Genomic DNA, 21,229 nt, shown 5'->3' on the forward strand with positions numbered 1-21,229 from the left:
GTAGGTTCAAAAAGCTCATGAATAACTGAATGTCGTGCTACTCAGCCATGATGAGCAAAAGATCAAGTAAGCGCTCGTCCAGTGATAAAATGGTCAAACAAATAACTAAGTTACTACAAGACATAAATGAATCAATCTAGCCAAGGTTAAGTGTTATTATTATTACACGATGCAATTACTTTAAATACAAGTTTGGACACTTCGTGAGTTAAACATTATTCATTATTTCTGACTCTTAGTTATTCTATCCATATATAATTCTCTATAAGTATCTTCATAGACTTGAGTGCAGGAGTGCCATTTGCATGTACTTCCACCATTGTGGATACATACTACCTCACCGCACTCTTCGCCTCTTTCTCCATAACGCATCGCCACATACGAGCTTAAAGTACACCACATACTTTTGTTCTTATCGTTCAATGTAGTCTACTATTGTCGACTATAGTGTCGGTAATACAACGACAACCAAAGTTGTCGTAAGGTTACCGACGATCTTTGACTATCAGTAATTCTCGTTTTTCTTGTAGTGCTGAGCTTCATTACGATAATTACACATGCCAACATGACATATAAGAGAAAGAGAAAGTCCCATTCGCACCACCTCCACTTCATAGATTTTGTTAGGGTTGTACTTTCGTTTTGGATGATGTTATTTCTTATGATGCTTTGGATAATTTTCATTGGATAATGTTTTGTACAAATAATTGAGTATAATGTTTTGTAAATATTATTCCACTTTTTAATTCGCTCAGGTTTTCCCCAAACGACTTCTCTTGTGCGCGCTCGATGAGGTACCAAAATCGTTCACCACGCGGACCCCACTCAAACAGCCAAAAACTACACTGCCCACTCGGTGAGCTTCAGCTCTTGAAAACCCTACACGTGGACCAGTAACACTTCCCCACACGTAGAGCTTAGGTACACTCGCGGGTAACTCAGTCTTTATTCCCATTCTCCCTCCCTCACCACGCTCGTTACTTGCTGCATTGCACTGTGTCATAACAGAAACACAGAATAGAAAGAAGAGTTCTAGAGTGTTGTATCGTGGTGCGTTTCGCATTGCTCAATTTCACACTCTTCTTCTTCCTTTCATCAATTTTGAACTTCAACACAAACTCTGAATCATCCTCTTGCTAGTTGCAGTTACAGATCGTTGTTGCAGTTTCTCTCGTCGCTGCGAAAATGTTCTACTCTCACCAGCTTCTTGCAAGAAAAGCACCACTCGGCCAAATCTGGTACTCAATTCTCAATTTCACTCTGTTTTCAACTCGTGAAGTTCTCATCACAATGTGCATTTCACTTTCAACTAGTTTGATTTCAAATTCCGGTCACTATTCACTGTGTGTGACTCTGTTTCTGCAAAATAAACGTGATGAAGAAAGAACGAGAGTGTGTGTGTGAGAGAGAGAGAGCTAGTCTCTGACTCTCTGTAGTTACAATTTGGAAATCGGAAATCGGAGTTTCAATTGTTGAGTGATTTGATGAACTGATGATACTACAGTGTTTGAATCGTTGTGTTTGTTAGTTGTTACGAACGTTTTTCTCGTTTTCGTTTTCGTTCTCATTTGAACCCTATAATCGGTGATGATTCTGGAAATTTCACTTGATTTTGTAATTGATTTGACTCTGTGTTTGATGAAGGATGGCTGCGACTATGCACGCTAAGTTAAACCGAAGGAAGCTAGATAAGCTCAATATCATCAAGATCTGGTAACGATTGGTTACTTTTATTGCACATTGTTCTTCTTCTGGTGTCGAGTTATGTGTAACTGAACTCGTTTTGTACTGCTTTTTGCTTGTTTACAGTGAAGAGATTCTGAATCCATCGATTCCTATGGCTCTTAGGCTTTCTGGAATTCTCATGGGTATACACATTCTCTCTTTAGAGTCTTCATTGTCTCCAAAATCTCAGTTAACAGTTAGAATATCTCTGTGCCTCTGTTTATTCGTTGTTGTTGTGTTTTCATCAGGAGGAGTGGTAATTGTCTATGAGAGGAAAGTGAAGCTCCTATATGGTAATTTTCTGATCCTTTTTTTAATGCCATGCAAGTTCTCTTTCAGTGCATAACAGTTTTGAAGAGAGTTTCTGAAATCTCATTTTCCTTTTTTTGTTGTTGTTAATTTTGCCTTTCTTCTCACAGATGATGTTACGCGTTTTCTGGTATGAATTTGAACTTCCATATTGAGTGTGATATGTTTATTTATCATTTGATTTCAATTTTCTGTGAAATGATATCAATTTGATTGTGTTAAGGTTGAGATAAACGAAGCCTGGAAGGTAAAGACACTCCCAGTCCCAGATCCTAATATGCTCCCCAAAGGAAAATCTCAAGCCAAGTTAGTCATAATTGTGCCAATTAGTTTTGTTTTCCATTTTAGCTTGTTATCAGTTATTGTATGGATGAGATTATATTCTGCTTTTCAGATAATACATTGTTAAAAATCAGTATGGAAGAATAGGAATTTCCTGTTGTTTTCTGCATTTGATAATTTAATTGATAATGATTCCAATCTGTTCTGTGTTTAACCTTTTATTTTTCTCCCCTTTTTTGATAGGAAAGAGGCAATCACTCTGCCAGAGAACCAAGAGATAAATGTGGGAGAAATTGAACAGTCCCTTAATTATTCCAACACAGCCACTGGAATGGCGTTTCAACATTCCGCATATTTTACCATGGTGTGTAACAGGTCTCACTGCATTGTACAGAAAATGGATGTAGCAAGTCATGTTGAACAAGTTGTACCATTTAAGTTTTGTCATTTAGAAACTATAGATGGAAGCTTATCTATATAGAAGTGGAAAGGAATTGAAACAAATCAATCAGTAAATTTAGTTGCGACTTGCTATCATAGAAATACCTTTTGGTCATGATCAAAATGGTTAATTGCATTGATTACATATTGATCTAGTACAGAATTTAAGGTGTTTCGTGATTTACCTAGTTACCTAACCATCAGCAGATTTAAGGCAGTGGTGGATCATATTAACCTCCTTGTCTTATAAGGGAGGCTGCTATTGTATTTTGAGCTTATCTACGTTTCTCTATCTGTTGTAGCGACTTGATACCGTGGATGTGGATGAACCCTACACTGGTAATGGAGCAAGAGAGGATGAAGACCCATCTGGACATCTCCATCAAGGTTTTCATACCTGAATTTGCTAAACATATACATGTGTGCATTCTAAGTGTCCCTTTGCTGACTCTTATCATTTTCAGCTGCTGCGGAGAATATTACATTATTTGAACGTTTTGAATCATTCCAAGCTAATGAGGAACTATACAATCGATTCGAGAGGTTTTTTGCTTTTATCACCCTTTTACATATTTGTGTTCTTTCTAGCAACAGTTCATTAGTCATTTTAAATTTAAAGTTTTGTACTATGTTTGTCAGATGTTGATATAAATATTTCCATTGTCTCATAGATCAACCAACCACAAATTCTTTTAGCTCATTCTTCGAACTCAAGGATTTAGTTTATTATTAACATCTTGTTTCTCATTGTGAATGTTGTGGAAGGTTTGATATTGAAGGAGATGAGGAAACGCGGCTAAATGCAACTTCAGGAGATTACACTCAAATTCCAACAACGCTTATACCCTCCCCACCTCATCAAGATGACCCAAAGAGAGGTAAAGAGAATATGAATCACTTAACTGCTGTAAACACTAGGATTTTAGATAAAGCAGTTTTTTAAGAGCAGGAAAAACACTCGTTTTTTTCTCTCTTTCTGATAAAACAGTTCATCTGAATGATTTCTGTTCTGTGACTGCTGTCACTGATTTTCCAAGTTAGACTCTGCCTCGACATTGTTAATCAATAAATTGATGCTTACAATCACTAAATATTGTCAACATAAACAAGAAAAAAGAGAGTAAACTACTTGCTGACATAGAACTACTCTGCAGATGATATAATTCAGGACCAAGATCAAGAACATCCAGTAATTCAGCAAAATGAAGAAAAGGAAGTTAAAAAGGTACCATAATTGTTTAGCAGTACAATGAGCATAAAGGAAAATGACCAAACTTAGAAGTGCAATGCAACAGGAACCTAGAAGGCGAGGGCCAGCTAAAAGGAAAAGAGGACAACCAGAGGCAAACACAATGGATTATGAGCACACCATAATTCCTGTTCATTTATACCAGCACTGGCTTCAAAATGCTTCTGATATTGTCACCCGAAGAGGAAGAAAGAAAAAGGTTTTTACTTGATACTCATCATGCATCTAGCAGTTCATATATTTTAAATGAGATGCATATAAGAAAATGAGAATACGAGTTTGTCTTCGTTTATACCATTCCTATCCAATGTAGGAATTCATCCCTCATTTAATTTCCCAGCACCAGACTAGATGTTTTTTCAATTAAAGCTTCTAAGTGGTATTTTGTGAACAAATGATTTTTTATGGAAAGGTGAATGGATAGCATAATGTCATAAAAATAAGAAAAGAAAAGGGAATGAAAATTGCTTCTATATACTCACACGATACAATACTGCTTGTCTCTGTCGTAGCGAACTGATATCATGGCTTCAACAAAGGTAGCTGACCTCATGAAGATTCCACCCGTTGTGCTAATTTGTAATTTATTTACGCCTGAAAATAAAGATATATATTATCCAGCACCTCTTATTGACTTATGGGTTAAGAGCACTGAACCACCCCATGATTCTCCTTCAGGTCAGTATAGAGTTTCTCTTCTATTTGGGGGGATTTAAAATAGTATTAATCAACAAGGTTGAGCCGAAGGTAACAAACATCATAATTTTATGCAGAAAGGGTTTCAGCTCACCATCCTCCAGAGCCATCATTTTCATCACCTCCGGCAAGGCATAATGAAGATTTCGTGGTATATGTCAGTTTCAACCATCAATCTTTTAGATCAATTTTCCTTATTTAAGGAGATAATGTGACTTATTTGTGATTAAATGTCCATATGTGAAGCCGTTTGAAGATTTTGACAATAGGCTAGACAGCCAGTTTCTGGTACCTCCAATAGAGAAGCTGCGGAACAATGAGCAAGATACTGAAATTCTCATGGACGAACTCCGGGCTAACCTTGGTCACGGCTTGAGAGTGCCTGAAACTACTCCCCATGTCTCGTCAGGGAAATCTGGTATTGGATCTTTTCACTTTTCTAAAACAATTGCTGAAGTGTAAGACTATGAGTAAGAGAGACATAATTGTTACTTCAAATGAAATTCTAGCAGGAGTCAGCGTGCATTCCTTTCTAGGATCAGTATCTGAACATGGTCTTTCCTCGCATTCTGGCGCTGATAAAGGAAGGTATGCAAAAAGCTACCTCTTAATGAATCAGTTAAATGACAAACAGAAACCATGTAAACTGCTAGTTGAGGTTTCAACTTTCAAGGAATGACATAAAAAATTTGTTCTTGTTAAACAATTTGTGGTTGACTGATGCTTCAGAAATATTAACAGATTCACAAAGAAAAGACGTTCATCATCTGGAAACAGCAGTGTTGGCCTTGAGCCAGTGGCTGAGAATGCAAATTTCAAGTTAGCTAGGCTGTCTGAAGTAGGTGATCCTACACCTGATCAAGGTATTATTACTTATTAAGGTTCTATAATAATGGAAAAATCCTAGCTGCAGTGGTATGCACTAATCTTTATCCCCTTAGCACATACATTATACATATGTTTGACCTCATAAGTTTCTTTCAGAACTACTTGTGGAAACAGGACCAACGCAAAAAACACAAGTAAACATCAATCATCCTAATGACAAGATAGCTGACTCAATCCAAGCGTAAGCATCTCTTTGAGAAATTTATTTACCTTCATTTTAATGGAAAACTTTGGTAATAATCATGCGCACTTCTTGCATTTGAATGTAAACAGGCAGATGAGAGCACATTTCAGCACACCTGGAGCTCCTCAAGTCGAATCCCTTGATATTCTAGCTGCTGGAATGACCAGGAAATCAGCAGCCCTCTTTTTCTATCAAACTTGTGGTAATTATTCATAGTCCTCTGATTTACCTTTTATATTCATCTTTTAATAACTAATAAACAGATCATAACATCCCAACCCAAGGTCCATCATCTGTTTTAAGTTTAACTCTGTTGTGCACAGTGCTTGCTACCCGTGGTGCCCTGAAAGTTGTGCAAAAGGAGCCCTATGCGGAGATTCTGATCTCTAGAGGATCAAAAATGTGATGAAGGTTTGGTTTTCTCCTCATACATGTTTCTGAAAATTTGCATCCTCTCATTTGAAGTCTTGAATGTAAAGAGCATTATGTAGCTTCTTTCCTTTAACAGCAGGTGGCATTGATGTTTAATTTAGGAAACCATAGCATCCCTCTCCCCCCATATGCAGTCATGAGTTGCAACATACTCCTTCTATATATACCTAACTTGTCTTTTTTTTTTCCGCATCATTATCATTATACATGTCTAGATTATGCAAATAGCAACTGCTAGGGTTTAAAATGTAATCAGAACTTTTCTTCTTTCCAGACAATTTGGAATATTGTTATGCATATTGAAATTTCAATTTTCAAGTTCTTCATCCTCTCCCAGATCTTTAATTTCATTGATTGTGAATGATTTCAATAGTAATCAAATCAAATCGAATATAAAAATACATGTATTCGATTTTTTTGTGAACATTTCAAGTATTGATGAAGTTAATAGAAATTTAGCTTGATGGATTATAAATATCTTATTATATTCGCTATTGCTTGAATAATTTAAGTTCTTTGACACCTTGGTGTCAGTTCATCCCTTCTCTTTTAGGTATATTTTTTTGTTACATCTCTTAAGTATTTGTTAAAACAATTCCGTCAAAAAAAAAGTCTTTGTTAAAACAATTAAAGAAAGTAATATTTAGAAACTTAAATACGTGTTACATAATAAAAAAACAATATACAATCATATATTGATCCTGCACAACCAAAATATATTGATCCTGTAGATAAAACCTAGCACGTGATTCTAATTAGTAATTACTATATTTGGAATGATTTCCCACTTCCTACGCAATCACTAAAATTTGAGTCATCGACAGCAAACTCGTGCTGTTTTAGTAAGATAGCAAACTCATTAAAACATTAAAAAAGTACTAGTTTCATTATTTTCATTTAAAAAATGCATACGTTTTTAAATTTATTTAATTAATGTTTAAATATTCAATTAATATTAAACATGATAGTATTTTTTTCTTTACATTTACATTCGGAAGACTAAACAAACAAGACGCAAACTAGACATCTTGGCACGACAACGCAATCACATTAGAAGGTGGAAATCTAAAAATTCGAGGAGGAGACCCTGCCATCATTGTATAATGAGTCAGAGCATCAGCTAACGTATAACGAGTTTTAGGAATTACTGAAAGTGACAGCTTCCACTCCCATCCCAACATAGCTCTAACATGAAGAATATAGTCTCGGTCTCATAATGTACTTACATCTATATCGTTAGTAAGGACGTGAACAACATCATCCAATCAAGGAAGCACAAAACCTCCTTATAGCTGAAATCTGATACATGATGCAACCCATTCTCAACAGCTAAAAGCTCTGCAAGAAACACATTACCATGCACACTACTACTTGAGCTACCTGAGAGCCAATTGCATCTCAAATCACGAACAATCACCCCTATCCCCATGCGGTTCAAGTTCATGCTGCTCCAACTTTCATCCACAAAAAGAAGAGCCATGCCACTCGAGCCATCAACAATGTTTCTTGCCCTGTTCGTCGTCGGTGGAGCCCCCGGGTTCATCGCGATCACCGCATTTGCATCCTTAGGTTGCACAGAAGCTGGGTGCATTAGATCGTGCTGCAATGGGTTCTTAGCAGCAAACAACTTATTCATATTAGCTTTCCCTAGTGTGATCAACCGAGTCGACTGTTCCAAGCACCAACACCCACCAAGATCTACCTAAGAATGAAATTTACAAGCCATATGTTGTTGCTAAAAATCTTTTCATTCCTAGCTTTCAAAACCCAGCAAAGCAAAGAAAATGGTCACGTCACGTTGCTGCAATTGAGAGGCAAACCAGTCCTAACAAGAGTTACTATAACTAATAAGAAAAATAGCAACAAAGTAAGTTCATATCTCTCTAGATTTTTGGCAATCACGAAACAAATGATTCAAATCCTCCAAAATCGCATCGTACCGAGTACAAACTACTTAGGTAACAAAATGACTACAAAATTGTTTGGCGTTTGTTTGGCAAAACATCCCTACAAACCAACCAAAAGAAAAAACGTACCTCTTACAAAGCAGAACTGCAAAAATGGTAGTGTCTGTTTGGTTTTCAGTTAGGAAGTAGAGTATGTTTGAAGCATTGAAATTCAAGATCACGATTTCCAATGCACATTCAGCTAACAGAATGCACTTGTTGGGTTGAGTGAATGTGCTTTCACATTCACCCAACTGAAAATCAAACAGGCTCGTAGATGTTTGCAAACTACTAATAACAGAATTATTTTTCTAGCAACTAAATTAATTTTAATTTAAATTACAAAATCTGAATATCCATTTTTTTTTTGAAAATTTCAGAAAAATACTTGAATCATATATTTTTTAATGTCTTTGATATTTTATCTAATCTTACCAAACATTGAAAGAGAAAGAAAGAAAATGCACATGGTATACTAGTAGGTGGAGCAATGATATATACACACCTCACTTTCTTTTCCATCTCATTTCCACACATTTTTCTTCATATCTCTCTCTGCATTTCCTATCACATCACAAATCATATCACTCATTACTTTCTTTTTTCTTCTTCTTTACGTGAGGTGGAGGTGGAAATGGTTTGTTAAGATAACATTATTGCTAGTAGGTGAGTGGGAGTTATGATGATTGATTTAGGGATGTTGAAATCACACTTTACCTTAATATATCCCTTTTTTCCATTTATAATCCTCCCACTCCCTCTTCTCTTTCTCTTTCACCACCGCAATACACCACACGTCCACACCGCTCTGTTCCCCTCCATTGCTCCACTCTCACATTTCCTTCTTCTCTCATCTCACATGTGGCCACCCTGGTTGAGCTCACCGAGCAGGTTCCACAACTCGCCTTCACCCTCACCGTCGCCGTCACCGTCACCGTCGCATCCGCATTCTCGTGCCCGCTCCACCAGCTTCTCCTGCTCTTCCTTCAAAGACATTCAAAGCCTCCTCGAAGATAACCCCGAACCAGAACCCCCCAAATCCCCCTCCACCTCCCTCTTCCGCCGCATCCGCATCTCCACCGCCGTCCTCCGCGCCTGGGGCGCCCCACGCGCCGCCGCAGTCACACTCCCTCCAGGCCTCGACCAGCGCGTGGTCGTCTACTTCACCAGCCTCCGCGTCGTCCGCCGCACCTTCGACGACTGCAAAACCGTCCGATCCATCCTCCGCGGCCTCCGCGTCGCCGTCGACGAGCGCGACGTCTCCATCGACGACCGGTTCCTCGACGAGCTCCACGGGATCCTCGGCCGCCGCAGTGTTACACTCCCAAAGGTCTTCGTCGGCGGCATCTGCGTCGGCGGCGCCGACGATGTACGGCAGATGCACGAGAGCGGCGAGCTGCAGCGTTTGATCGAACGGTTGCCAAGGTCGAATCAGAAAGGTTGTGATTGCTGTGGAGGGCTCAGATTCGTCGTGTGTGATGAGTGTAGCGGAAGTCATAAAGTGTTCACGGAGAAGAACGGGTTCAGAAGCTGCTCATCTTGCAATGCCAACGGCTTGATCAGGTGCCCTGCATGTTTCTTCGTGCTCCCGCGTCACACCAGATAGTTACACTCTCTCTCTCTTTCTCTTATTTAGTTACAGCTCACAAACAACTCAGCTATAAGAGACATAGAGAATGGGAATGAATTAACTATTGTGCTTAATAACTGTATAATCAAGTTAGTTTAATCATCTAGTATTATTATTATATGATTTGGTATTAGGAGCCAGCTTTGATTTTGTTATCATGCTATTCTACAGTTATGGTTCACATGAAGTAATTAGATCACACTATTCCTATGATCTTAGTGTGAAAGGAAAAAACTTGATGGAGTCTACCTTCTACCGTTTAATATGCTGACTGTGAGATGAGTAATTACTTATGTGGTTATTGATTGTGAGGATACTTTGGTTCATAATGAAATTGTGAGGTTCCTTGAGAGGGAACAAAACTTGAAATTATACATGGTGGGTGATGCCAACCCAACCCAATGCAATGATGAATCCTATTCACACTAGTCTCGAATTGATTTCTTGAGTTTTGCTTATACACCAAATTAATCATTGGGCATATTGCAAGCAAAGGGGAGTTGGGTTTGACACCCCACCTATGGGGCTTGGCACCCCACTTTATCAAATACGGAATTTAAAATTTCGTATTCTCCCTATTGAATACGGAACTTAAAATTCCGTACTGTATTTAAGCACGCGTGTCACATTTTCAACCACTCATTATATACTAAAACAGATACGGAATTTTATTTTCCGTATTGATACGGAACTTTAAATTCCGTATTTAATAAAGTGGGGTGCAAAGCCTAAGGGGTGGGGCACCAAACTCAATTCCCCAAGCAAAGTCTTAGGAGGTGGGAAGTGGGAACCACCTACTTTGGACTACATTTAGGGCTTGACCCAATTTTCTAACTTATAGTATTTGATTACGAGTAATGATATATACACACCTCATATTTTAAACACTTAATTTCCACATATTTTTGTTTCTACCTCTCTCCTCTTATCATCTATCACATCTCATACTTTCTTTCTCTTACTTTTTCTTTTCTTCCTATCTCTTTCCTCTTCCACCTCCTTCCACCTTAAAATGAGATGTGAAGAAAACATTTTCCTTTTGATTACACATTTTTTCCCCTAATTTGTTGTTGACAAAATAAAATAATACACATGTGTTCACTTGGCCCGATTCTTTTGTAGCATAAATAATTAAATATTGTCTACTTGTTTTAGCTTGGGCTATGTATAGCCTTGCTTCCTTTGGGCTTTGTACGCCCGTGAATGAATGATCCACCAACCAAAAAAAGTGAGAGTTCTACTTTAGAGATAAAGAAGTATTGTTGTCTTTGTCCAAAAAAAAAAGAAGAATTGTTGTCTCTAAATTCCGAGCTCGAGAGAAATATGCTAAGTTTTTTTATAGGCAAATGTAAGTTGATAGTAATGTTAATAAATTAGCTTTTTTACCAGGATTTGAACCCGGACCCTTTCACCATTTATTCTCCCAAACCATTACTGCCCCTAACTCTTATTACTTGAGTTAACTCTCGGGGACAAGAAATATATTAAGTACAGAGAATGTTTAACTTTAGGTTCCAAAATTCATGAGTGAATATGTCCTGCATATATGCCAAAAGAAGTGAATCTTACTCGGCTGGCTGGAGAACTGTGAGAGATCACTAAAGGAAGAATTTAATTAGCACTCGTCTTAGCTATGTAATCCACACAAGCGTTACCTTCTCGCAAAATGTGAATCATAAACACCACTCCACTCCAATGCCATAAGCTCCTTTATGTCCCAAATCAAAACAACAAACTTGTGACTCGAAAGAGGCTCACTATGCACCAACCTAACATAAAATTACCACTTGATATAAAAAATCTCATACTCCACTGGCCAAGATAATCACGAATGCGCCAATCACAACCAACGCGATTTGAACTACCCATCCAAGTAACTACCATTCACATTGAGCGTCACTGCTGGAGCAGTGGTAACAGTCCAACCTAATTACCACATGGTGTGGAGTGACAGGAAAAACTGCATAAATAATGGAGTAACATTCACTCTAGAAAATCTACATAAAAAGAATAACAAGGGTGGTTAGTGTAGCTGCATTGTAGTAGATAAAGTTGCAATTTAATTTGGATAATTAACCACATTACCATGCAAGTTTGATCACATAACCTATAGTGCATTTCCTTTTGTCAAGATTTCTTGCTAAACAACTAATTAAATTGAAGATTTTGTGAGAGAACAGAAATTTGGTGAACTATCATGACAAAATGAGTGTTTGTATTTCAATTTAATTCAACACTCGTTTTATATTGAACATAACATGTCAAAATCTTATTTTTATATTTGCACGTGGAAATGTGTGTTTTCTTGACATAATTAAAAAATCAAACACATGACATAGTCCACCTAGCTAAATATATATTAGGATTTTCATCGATAGTTGTTGTTAAGTTGAATTAGACTGAAATACAAACAACCATTTGAGACTTCCACCTATTCGGCTATAAACCAAAATTTCTTATAGAAAAATTAAAACACTTGTCCCTCGCAATTTCTCCATGGGATATATTAACGCCACATAGCATCTTTCTATTTCGCCATGACAGAGACTTGTGTTTTAAATACAAAGTTTGCTAACTGAAAAAAATCAAACATATTGGTATTTGTAAAATAAACGAACGTAGTATTAGTATTAATAAAATAAGGTAGCTACCAGTGGAAATATAGCGGAGTCTAATTAAACAATAACCATTCCAAAAATCAAGCCAAGCCATGTCAAAGAAGGTAGCTACCAGTGAAAATATGACATCTGAAGAACATGTATTTGTTTTGCTTTTAGGCATAGAATGTGTGATATTAGCTCATGCTTGAATAAGTTTATCTACTCCTAAAATTGAATAAATTTAATTAGTATAAATGTTGATTTTTCATCCAATTATTAAGGAAATTAAAATGTTGCTGTTAATCATATTTTTTTACGCAAACACAAATTAAGATGATTTGTGTCACTTCACACATTAAAATTGTGATATATATATATATATATATATATATATATATAAAAATTTTCGTTAGTTATAAGGTGACAGATCAATATTTGAATTAAAATTGTTCAATTTTAAAAATTGAAAGACTTTAATTTAAGCAATTGATACTATTTGGACAAAAATCACGTATTCCCAAAATAATAGTGACAAAAAATGTATTTAAGCTTTGCTTTTAATCCAAGTTTTCTAACTCTAGTTAATTTATACCAACTAAACCAAACAAGGTATAAGGCTTCAAATATATCAAAAAGGGGAATTTTACTAAGTCCATGAAAGAGACATAATCTAGATGTTTTGATATTTTATTATCATGTAGCTGAGTCAAGTCATCTAGCAGCATGATAGGCACCATACAAAAACATATCCCCTGTCATTTACAAACTCAGCCATTCATTATTCATTAATTCCTGACATTGCTATCGTTTTCTTTTCCTCACTCACACCACTCAGCACTGCAACTGCACTCTGCCATAACTGCTGTTTTATTTAAAGACTCATGCACATTTAACTCTTTTTATTGGGTAAATGGTCACTTTGGTCCTCAAAAGTGTCCACCGACTTCACATTCGTCCCTGAATGAATTTTATCCATCTCGCAGTCCCCCAAAGTGTTAAACGTCCGCCACTTTAATCCTTCTGTTAAAAAAAGTATAACAGACGTTAACAAATTCATTTTTTTTACCTACTTGAAAATCATTTAAATTTAAAAAAATTAACTAAAAATTTGATTAAATAAAAAAAACTCAATTAAAAATAAAAAACACAAAATCCTAATCTCCTTTTCTCATCTTCTTCTTCTTACTTCTTCTTTTTTCTTCATCTTCTTCATCAATGCTTCAATCACCATCAAACCCCATCACAACTCAATATTCTCCCTGTTTACAAGGGATGCTAGTCCCAATTAACCATACAATCCCTTTGACCTTTAGAACCAAGCCTTTAATGTGATTTTGATGCACCATGGGATGCTGGCCCTCCACCAAATCCATGCCGCTCCATCCTACCCTGAAAATAAAAGCTAATTTTAATTGGCTCTCAAGTAACTAAATAGACATAGATCTATAAACATGGTAGCATCCTTTAATTGCTTGCTTGATTCACATGGAAGGGCTCAACATGAAACATAAATATCCACACGCAGCAACTTACAATGATCAGAGCAGGCGCGAAATCAACAACAACCATCACCACCGCTGCCACACACTCCTCAAAACCCAAACTTTCAACAACCCATTTCTCAAAACCCAAACTTTCAACAACACATTCCTCAAAACCCCAATTTTCGAGCACCCAGTTCTCAAAAGTTCAGTTTCAGGTGAAGAAAAAGGTTTGATTGAAACTTCAAACCAAAAGAGGAAAAGATTGAAGCTTTTCAATGGGTTTGGAAATCTCTACTCAGATATGTGGGTTTGGAAATCTCATTAGGGTAGAAAGAAATGGATTTCGGTGGGGGTGGGGGATGGACTTTGCAGTGGGGGATTGGGTTGTGATGGAAGGATTGGTGAAGATGATGAAGAAGATGAAGAACAATGGTGATGGCTGGTGGTTAGGTTTTTTTTTGTGTTTTATTTAATTGAACTTTTAGTAAATTTGTTATTTTAGTTTGATTTAATAATTTTTCAGCTTAAAAAAGGAAATAGGTAACGTCTGTTAAGTTTTTTTTAACGGAAGGACTAATATGAATGACGTTTGCCACATTTAAGGACCGCGAGATGAATAAAATTCATTCAGGGACGAATGTGAAGTCGGTGAACACTTTCAAGGACCGAAGTGACCATTTACCCCTTTTTTTTGCCAAGTTTGGTTTTACATACTCCTCTTGTTAATCAGTCACTTAGTCATTCCTAGTTTCTTAAACTAGTATATTAAACATTTATTGAATATTTTTAACCAATAGAAGAAATTAATCATATATTTGTGATTTAATTTTGTGGACAACTTTATATGATTAAATGGTTTCTCTATTATTTTTATCTGCCCATTTAAATTTTGAACACAGAAATAAAATAAAATAAAAACAGAATCAAACTTCATTACTATGCACTAACAGTGTAAAAAAAACTCAGTCATCCAATTATAATTGATAAATTCTCTATTTGTAAATAAAATTGAATTTAAAAATTACATATTTAATATAAAAAAATGGAGATATTTAATTGAATGCAAGTGTAAATAATTTTTTTACATTGTTAGTGCACATAAATTAAATCCTAAAATAAAATAGGACTAATATTCTCATTTCTATTTATTTAATTTCCTATTATATATACCTTTTCTATCTAAAGGAATTAAAATTTTAAGTGATAAATAAATAGGAAAAATAATCCAAACACCATTTTCAAGTATATATATATTTTTGAAAAGTCTAGTAATTAACACATAAAATCTACCACATAAAAAATTTCATTTCTTTCAATATAATTTTTCTGACTATAAAATTAATATTCAACCCTCAAAAATCAAAATATCTCCAAAATGACTCAAAATTAATATTTTACCCAAAAAAGCTAAACATTTTGGTCACCCCAAAGTTTGATTTTGCATTAGCTTAGGAAAAATTAAAATGACTCAAAATGATGAAGCAACTTATTATTTAAGCGCGTTTTCAAATCTAATTCTGGGTCCATACACCAAACTCACATGCAAGTGTCAGAACATGGTTTTAGATTAGAGATTTCACCCTTTTTTCTCTCTGATTTTCTTGTTTTTGGATTAAGCTCTGTTCAAAGTTCGTATCTTTCCAAGAAAATAATCTTGGGTTTTTTCATTTCACGTTGACAAGCTTCAAGAAAATGAGTGATCTTTGTGGAGCTTTGCGCTTTGTGGTGTTGTGTTTCTTGTTTCTTAACTTGGGTTTGTGCTGTTCTTTGAATGATGAAGGTAGTGGGATCATGAATCTTGAGTTAAAGCTGTAATCTTTATTAGTTTTGGCCTTATGGGTACCTGAGAAGATGCTGAGATATGTTTTTTCTGTGCAGGTAATGCTCTTTTGAAGTTGAAGCAGAGAATAGTGAGTGACCCTTTTGGTGCTTTGTCAAATTGGATTGAAGATGATCTTGCTGTTAACCCTTGTGATTGGTTTGGAGTTGAGTGCTCAGAAGATGGAAGAGTTGTGGTCTTGTAAGTTGTGGTCTTGAATATTTGTAACAAATTCTAGGTTCTGTGTTTAATTTATGGCAGAGTTATGACAAGAAAAGGAAGAGGAATATGCATATTTTTTCTAATTTCTTTCTTACTCTCTCTCTCTCTTTCTCTACACAATTTTTTATTGCTCACTTTGCTCCTGACACCTGAAACTATCTAAGTGCATAGAGTCCTTCTACAAGTTATTCTGCCAAATCAATTATGGGGAATAGTTTCTGAGTGCTAGAATTGATTCTGAGAAATTTTTTAAGTGGTTTATTATAGTATCCCTGCAATTGTAGTGTACCTTGCTCTTCACTTAAGTGATGAAGACAGTGGCAATCAATCATAATAATGAGAAATTTTGAATATTAGCCTCTTATATTAAATCAAATCACTAGTGTTCATTTTGTTAAAATTTTGAGGAGTTTTGTTTATCAAGATAAATTGAAATTGTTCCCTTGCCCAGGAATTTGAAAGATCTCTGTCTTGGAGGAACTTTGTCACCAGAGATTGTGAACCTTATTCACATAAAGTCTATGTAAGCAGCTGTTTGTTACTTGGTTGATATTTCTAACACAGTTGCTCAATGATTTCTATGTTTACCTTCATTCTAATAACATTAAATGAGTATGCTGCAGCATTTTGCGGAATAACTCTTTCTCTGGAACCATCCCTGAAGGAATTGGAGATTTGAAAGAAATGGAGGTGTTGGATTTGGGATTCAACAACTTCAGTGGACACTTACCTGTTAATCTTGGGAGTAATATCTCTCTAGCAATCCTGTAGGTTAATACTCTAAGGACAGTTCAATTTTATCTCTTTTTTATAAGTTCTGCCACCATGTACTCAGTTTCTTCTTTTATTGCAGTTTACTGGACAATAATGAGCTTCTTGTTGGTTTCTCTCCTGAAATCAATGAACTGAAGATGCTTTCTGAATGTCAAGTAGATGAAAACCAGCTAGTCAATGCAGCTAAGATGCCAGCTTGTACAGAAAGACCCATCACATGGTATGTTACTAATCAATTGAAAGGCGGTCTTCTCTAACTGGGACCTTAAGCCATGAATTGTCTTTCACATGTTTATCATGCACTTGTTTTCAATATTCCCAGTGGTACCCAATTTATGCTATATAATAAGGTGATCTTAGTTTTTTTTTGCCCCTTTTCTGAAGGCATGTTGGTCAAATTAAAGGTACTCGGAGCCTACTGGAAAATCCTGAAGGACCTGCACCACCATATCGTGGTGTTCATGAAGACCATCTTAATCACGCCACTAATCCATATCCTGATAGCCCTTCTCCTCCAGCATTACCACCACTTCATCGTGCTCATGAAGACCGTCTTAATCGCGCCACTAGTCCATATCTTGATAGCTCTTCTCCTCCAGCAATACCACCAGTTATGAGGCCAGCTTCCCCTAGTCATAATGCTTTTGATTCTCCTCATCCCCTGTCTACAACAGGATCTCGAGCACAATCTAGAAGCATCTCATCAAAGAAGCATAGAGTCCCTATTTGGGCTGGAGTTCTCGGTGGTTCTGTGTTTATTCTTATTTCAAGCATTGCTATATATCTTTGTAAAATCATGAAGGTAGCTAATGTCAGACCTTGGACTACCGGATTAAGTGGACAGCTTCAGAAAGCATTTGTGACCGGTAAGTTACGTTTAAGGCTTTCTTTTTAAAATTAATGAGAGTAAAACAGTGCAGTTAATTTACACTTGCATATTGAAGGATACTTTCTCCTATTATTGAATAATAAGGCATAGCCCCCACAAACTCTATAAAAATGTCCTTTTCTTTCTGACAAAATCATATCATATTGTTTAAGAACAAAAGGTGATCCAAAGAGTAGGAACTTCTTGTACTTATTTTCACTAGGTCCTTGATCATCTGATTGATCTGTGTTGTATGGCTGCACTCCTGTGTCTTTGAGCTGTATTCCTAATGTTCAAATGCAAGTTTTCTGTCTTTGTACATGCATGAAAGAGTTCTATATTTTCAGGTGCACCGAAGCTAAAGAGATCAGAACTTGAAGCAGCATGTGAAGAATTTAGTAATGTGATTGGAACTTCACCTATTGGTTCGTTGTATAAAGGAACTTTGTCTAGTGGCGTGGAAATAGCTGTAGCTTCTGTTTTGGTGACATCATCCAAGAATTGGTCAAGGACTTCAGAAGCACAATTTAGGATGAAGGTATCAATTATCGTTACCAAGAATGACCAATAAAAATTACTTGTACATTTGCAATTTGAGCAATTTAATAGTTACTAACCTTTTAAGCAACTATGGTTTCAGATAGACACATTATCAAAAGTGAATCACAAGAATTTTGTCAATCTTATTGGATATTGTGAAGAAGATGACCCTTTCACCAGAATGTTGGTTTTTGAATATGCCCCAAATGGAACATTATTTGAGCACTTACATGGTAAGTACGTATAGCGTTTTGGAGTAATTATGACATAGTTTAGCCCCAGGGTAATGTGGTTTCAGCTAACAAAGGAATAAGCTTTGAAGTTATTGCTATTTTTTCTAACACCTCTCTCAAATTAAATGGGTTGGACTCTTGTTGAGGAAACTATTGAAGGGTAACCAATGATAACCTGCTTAAAAAAGCTCCCCAGGATTTGAATTATTTTGCATGCAAAATTGCCATTACTTAACATGTTTGAAATGTGCTCTCTTTATCTTCTCTCTAGTTTGGAAGCAAATATAGTTGCTTTTAAGGATTTGATTGTGGAAAAAACTTTGATCAATTTCTTTGTATCATTTTTGTCAAATTCTACATTCAAAATTCTGAAAATAAATGACATTCATTAAGAATTGATTATTGAATTCTAAAAAAGTATACACATGTCATTATATGATTGGATAACTTGATGGAAAGGATATAAGGAACTTGATACAAGTTTTGTGCATTGATTTTTTACCATCCATTTTGTGTTTAAGTTGGAAAATGGCTGATATGATCTTGTTAGGAATTCCAGTAAAAGAAGCTGAGCGCTTGGATTGGAGAACAAGACTCAGGATTGCAACCGGTATGGCTTATTGCCTGCAACATATGCACCAGTTGGACCCTCCAATAGCCCTTACCAACCTGAACTCTTCGGCTGTCTACCTTACTGATGACTATGCTGCCAAAATATCAGACTTCAGTTTCTCCAACGAAACAGCTTCTGTCGAGAATAAAGCTGGGGGGAAAAATCACATTGACATACCATTAGAAACTCCAGCAAGTAATGTTTATACCTTTGGTGTTCTACTATTTGAAATGGTTACTGGTCGTCTCCCTTATAAAGTGGGTAATAGCTCAAGCGAAAACTGGGCATCACACTATTTACAAGGGGACAAGCCCTTCAAAGAAATGGTGGATCCAAATCTAGCCTCTTATCAAGAAGATCAGCTGGAACAGGTTGCTGCATTGATTAAATCTTGTGTCAATCCTGATTCAAAGCAGAGACCTACAATGAAAGAAATCTGTGAGAGATTGAAGGAGATAACAAAAATAACACCTGAATCAGCAGTGCCAAAACTTTCTCCACTTTGGTGGGCTGAGCTTGAGATTTCTTCTACAGAAGGACCCTGAAATCAGTAAACCAGATTGTAGATAACCAAGTATGAGACTATGAGAGTAGTTTTTTTAGTCACCCTTTTTCCTGCCCAGAAGACACAAAGTTCTCACTTTTTGCATCTATTGTAGGACTCTCTCAAATCACATGTATAGAAGAGAGAGGACATAATGTGAAGTTTTTTCGGGTGGTTTGTTTAGTTGTATGCACCTAGAAAATAGTTTTTGTATATCGGTTGATTTCAAGTCTGTTTCTGTGGTGAATCAAGATATTCCTAACTCTTCATCCCCTCCCAACGTGCCATCTTTTACAGGACCAAAATTTGTGTGTGCTGATCAGCAAATAGTTCCATAATTATAGTCCTTCTCACGTTCGTTGATTAGGAGTTTACAAATATTAAGTCTTTGACAAGATTACAAGAATGTGAGAGATGCTTTTGCATTTGTTGATAGTTTAGTTATTGACTGATACTTTATAGTTTTTATTGAAGAAAAAGCCTAGTGTTCTTACTAAAAATGCGGGAGTTATAACCAATCATTCACTTTCACCCTTTTTTCTTTGCAACAAGTTTCGTGGACAAGCATTTTCCTATTCTTATTTGCAAATAATTTGAAGAATTATATATGTATATATATAGTGGAAGGTGGCCTTCACGTAGACAGAATGAGAAATGAAATTATTTATTGGTACTTGGTAGCATGGTGGAGAGCACATCTGCATTTTAAACCAATCTATATATATCAAATGCTTCTCTCCAATTGGTATCATCTCTTGTATCTGAAACTCTTTGTACTCCCTTCACTCCTCCAAAGAAATGGCTAGCAAGAACTTCATCACCCTCTCAACCTTCCTCCTTCTTCAGGTTATCTTCTTCCCCTGCATAGCAGCCACTGAAAATGCTCCAAAAGCAATAGAGAAGAAAGTGGATGTGGTGGTGGAAACCACAGTCTACTGCCAGAGTTGTGAGCACTATGGAACATGGTCTTTGACTGGAGCGAAGCCAATTCCTTCAGCTAAAGTAAGTGTTACCTGCAAAAACCACAAAGGTAAACTTGTTTACTATAAGGTCTTTGAGTCAGACAAAAATGGCTACTTATATGCTCAACTTGAAGAGTTCAAGATGCAGCACTCTTTACTAGACCATCCTCTTCACTCTTGCTATGTAAAGCCTGTTTGGTCCCCTCTTGAAAGTTGCAACCTTCTTTCTAATGTCAACCATTCTCTTGATGGAGCTAGACTTCGTTACCAGAACAAGAGATTGCGTGGAAGTAATTATGAAGCTGTTGTTTACTCTGCTAGTCCCTTGGCTTTTCGCCGATCCGATTGTTCACACACTGCACCTCACAATTAATGTCAAACAACCAGGGTTTTAAACTAGGATTGTGGTTGAAGCTGCATTGACGTAACTGTAATTGCGGTTGCGGATCATAATTTAAAACCTTGTCCACAACTATCTTTAATCAAACATTAAGACACACTTGATATTTGAATTTTTGTTTTGTTATTCCTTTACCATTATGTTGATTTAAGTATTCTATATGAAATATTGGAATCGTTTCCCTCATATAAACCAATATTGCAATAGTTTTATTCCCCTGTAATACACAAATCTAATCACAATCTTACTTTTAGTATTTCCTCTTGTAGCAAACTGAACAAGAATCTCACGTTTGATTGGAGTTACCTCAGACAAAAACTATAGAAATCTACTTGTAAATAACAATTAGAGCAGCCTCTAATGGCTCCCAGAAAATGCTATCAATGAC

At 36.3% G+C, this 21,229-nt stretch overlaps 4 protein-coding genes across 5 annotated transcripts; all 4 read left to right on the forward strand.

Moving 5' to 3' along the window:
* Window positions 1–1,017: 1,017 nt before the first annotated feature.
* Window positions 1,018–6,475, forward strand: LOC130733561 (sister chromatid cohesion 1 protein 1). The gene is made up of 20 exons (XM_057585785.1): window positions 1,018–1,238; window positions 1,645–1,713; window positions 1,810–1,868; window positions 1,974–2,018; window positions 2,145–2,164; window positions 2,258–2,340; window positions 2,560–2,680; window positions 3,060–3,144; window positions 3,222–3,300; window positions 3,523–3,635; window positions 3,912–3,982; window positions 4,053–4,205; window positions 4,519–4,684; window positions 4,780–4,853; window positions 4,949–5,120; window positions 5,215–5,290; window positions 5,444–5,565; window positions 5,687–5,771; window positions 5,864–5,976; window positions 6,098–6,475. The coding sequence occupies exons 1-20, from the start codon at window positions 1,186–1,188 to the stop codon at window positions 6,178–6,180; spliced, it is 1,842 nt and encodes a 613-aa protein (XP_057441768.1). The 5' UTR covers window positions 1,018–1,185; the 3' UTR covers window positions 6,181–6,475.
* Window positions 6,476–8,867: 2,392 nt separating this feature from the next.
* On the forward strand, window positions 8,868–9,992 carry LOC130733562 (uncharacterized protein At3g28850-like). The gene has a single exon (XM_057585786.1). The coding sequence runs from the start codon at window positions 9,012–9,014 to the stop codon at window positions 9,756–9,758; it is 747 nt and encodes a 248-aa protein (XP_057441769.1). The 5' UTR covers window positions 8,868–9,011; the 3' UTR covers window positions 9,759–9,992.
* Window positions 9,993–15,366: 5,374 nt separating this feature from the next.
* On the forward strand, window positions 15,367–19,741 carry LOC130733563 (probable inactive receptor-like protein kinase At3g56050). 2 transcript variants are annotated; one of them, XM_057585787.1, is made up of 9 exons: window positions 15,367–15,646; window positions 15,745–15,886; window positions 16,359–16,430; window positions 16,531–16,674; window positions 16,761–16,901; window positions 17,066–17,547; window positions 17,897–18,087; window positions 18,190–18,322; window positions 18,873–19,741. In XM_057585787.1, the coding sequence occupies exons 1-9, from the start codon at window positions 15,559–15,561 to the stop codon at window positions 19,478–19,480; spliced, it is 2,001 nt and encodes a 666-aa protein (XP_057441770.1). In that variant the 5' UTR covers window positions 15,367–15,558; the 3' UTR covers window positions 19,481–19,741. The 2 variants fall into 2 exon arrangements, with proteins under 2 accessions (XP_057441770.1, XP_057441771.1); XM_057585788.1 differs by having other exon boundaries at window positions 18,882–19,741.
* A 476-nt stretch (window positions 19,742–20,217) lies between these two features.
* Window positions 20,218–21,033, forward strand: LOC130733564 (non-classical arabinogalactan protein 30-like). Its single transcript, XM_057585789.1, has one exon. The coding sequence runs from the start codon at window positions 20,278–20,280 to the stop codon at window positions 20,812–20,814; it is 537 nt and encodes a 178-aa protein (XP_057441772.1). The 5' UTR covers window positions 20,218–20,277; the 3' UTR covers window positions 20,815–21,033.
* The last annotated feature ends 196 nt before the right edge of the window (window positions 21,034–21,229 follow it).

The sequence above is a fragment of the Lotus japonicus genome, chromosome 1 (assembly GCF_012489685.1).
Source record: "Lotus japonicus ecotype B-129 chromosome 1, LjGifu_v1.2".
Classification (NCBI taxonomy): Eukaryota; Viridiplantae; Streptophyta; class Magnoliopsida; order Fabales; family Fabaceae; genus Lotus; species Lotus japonicus.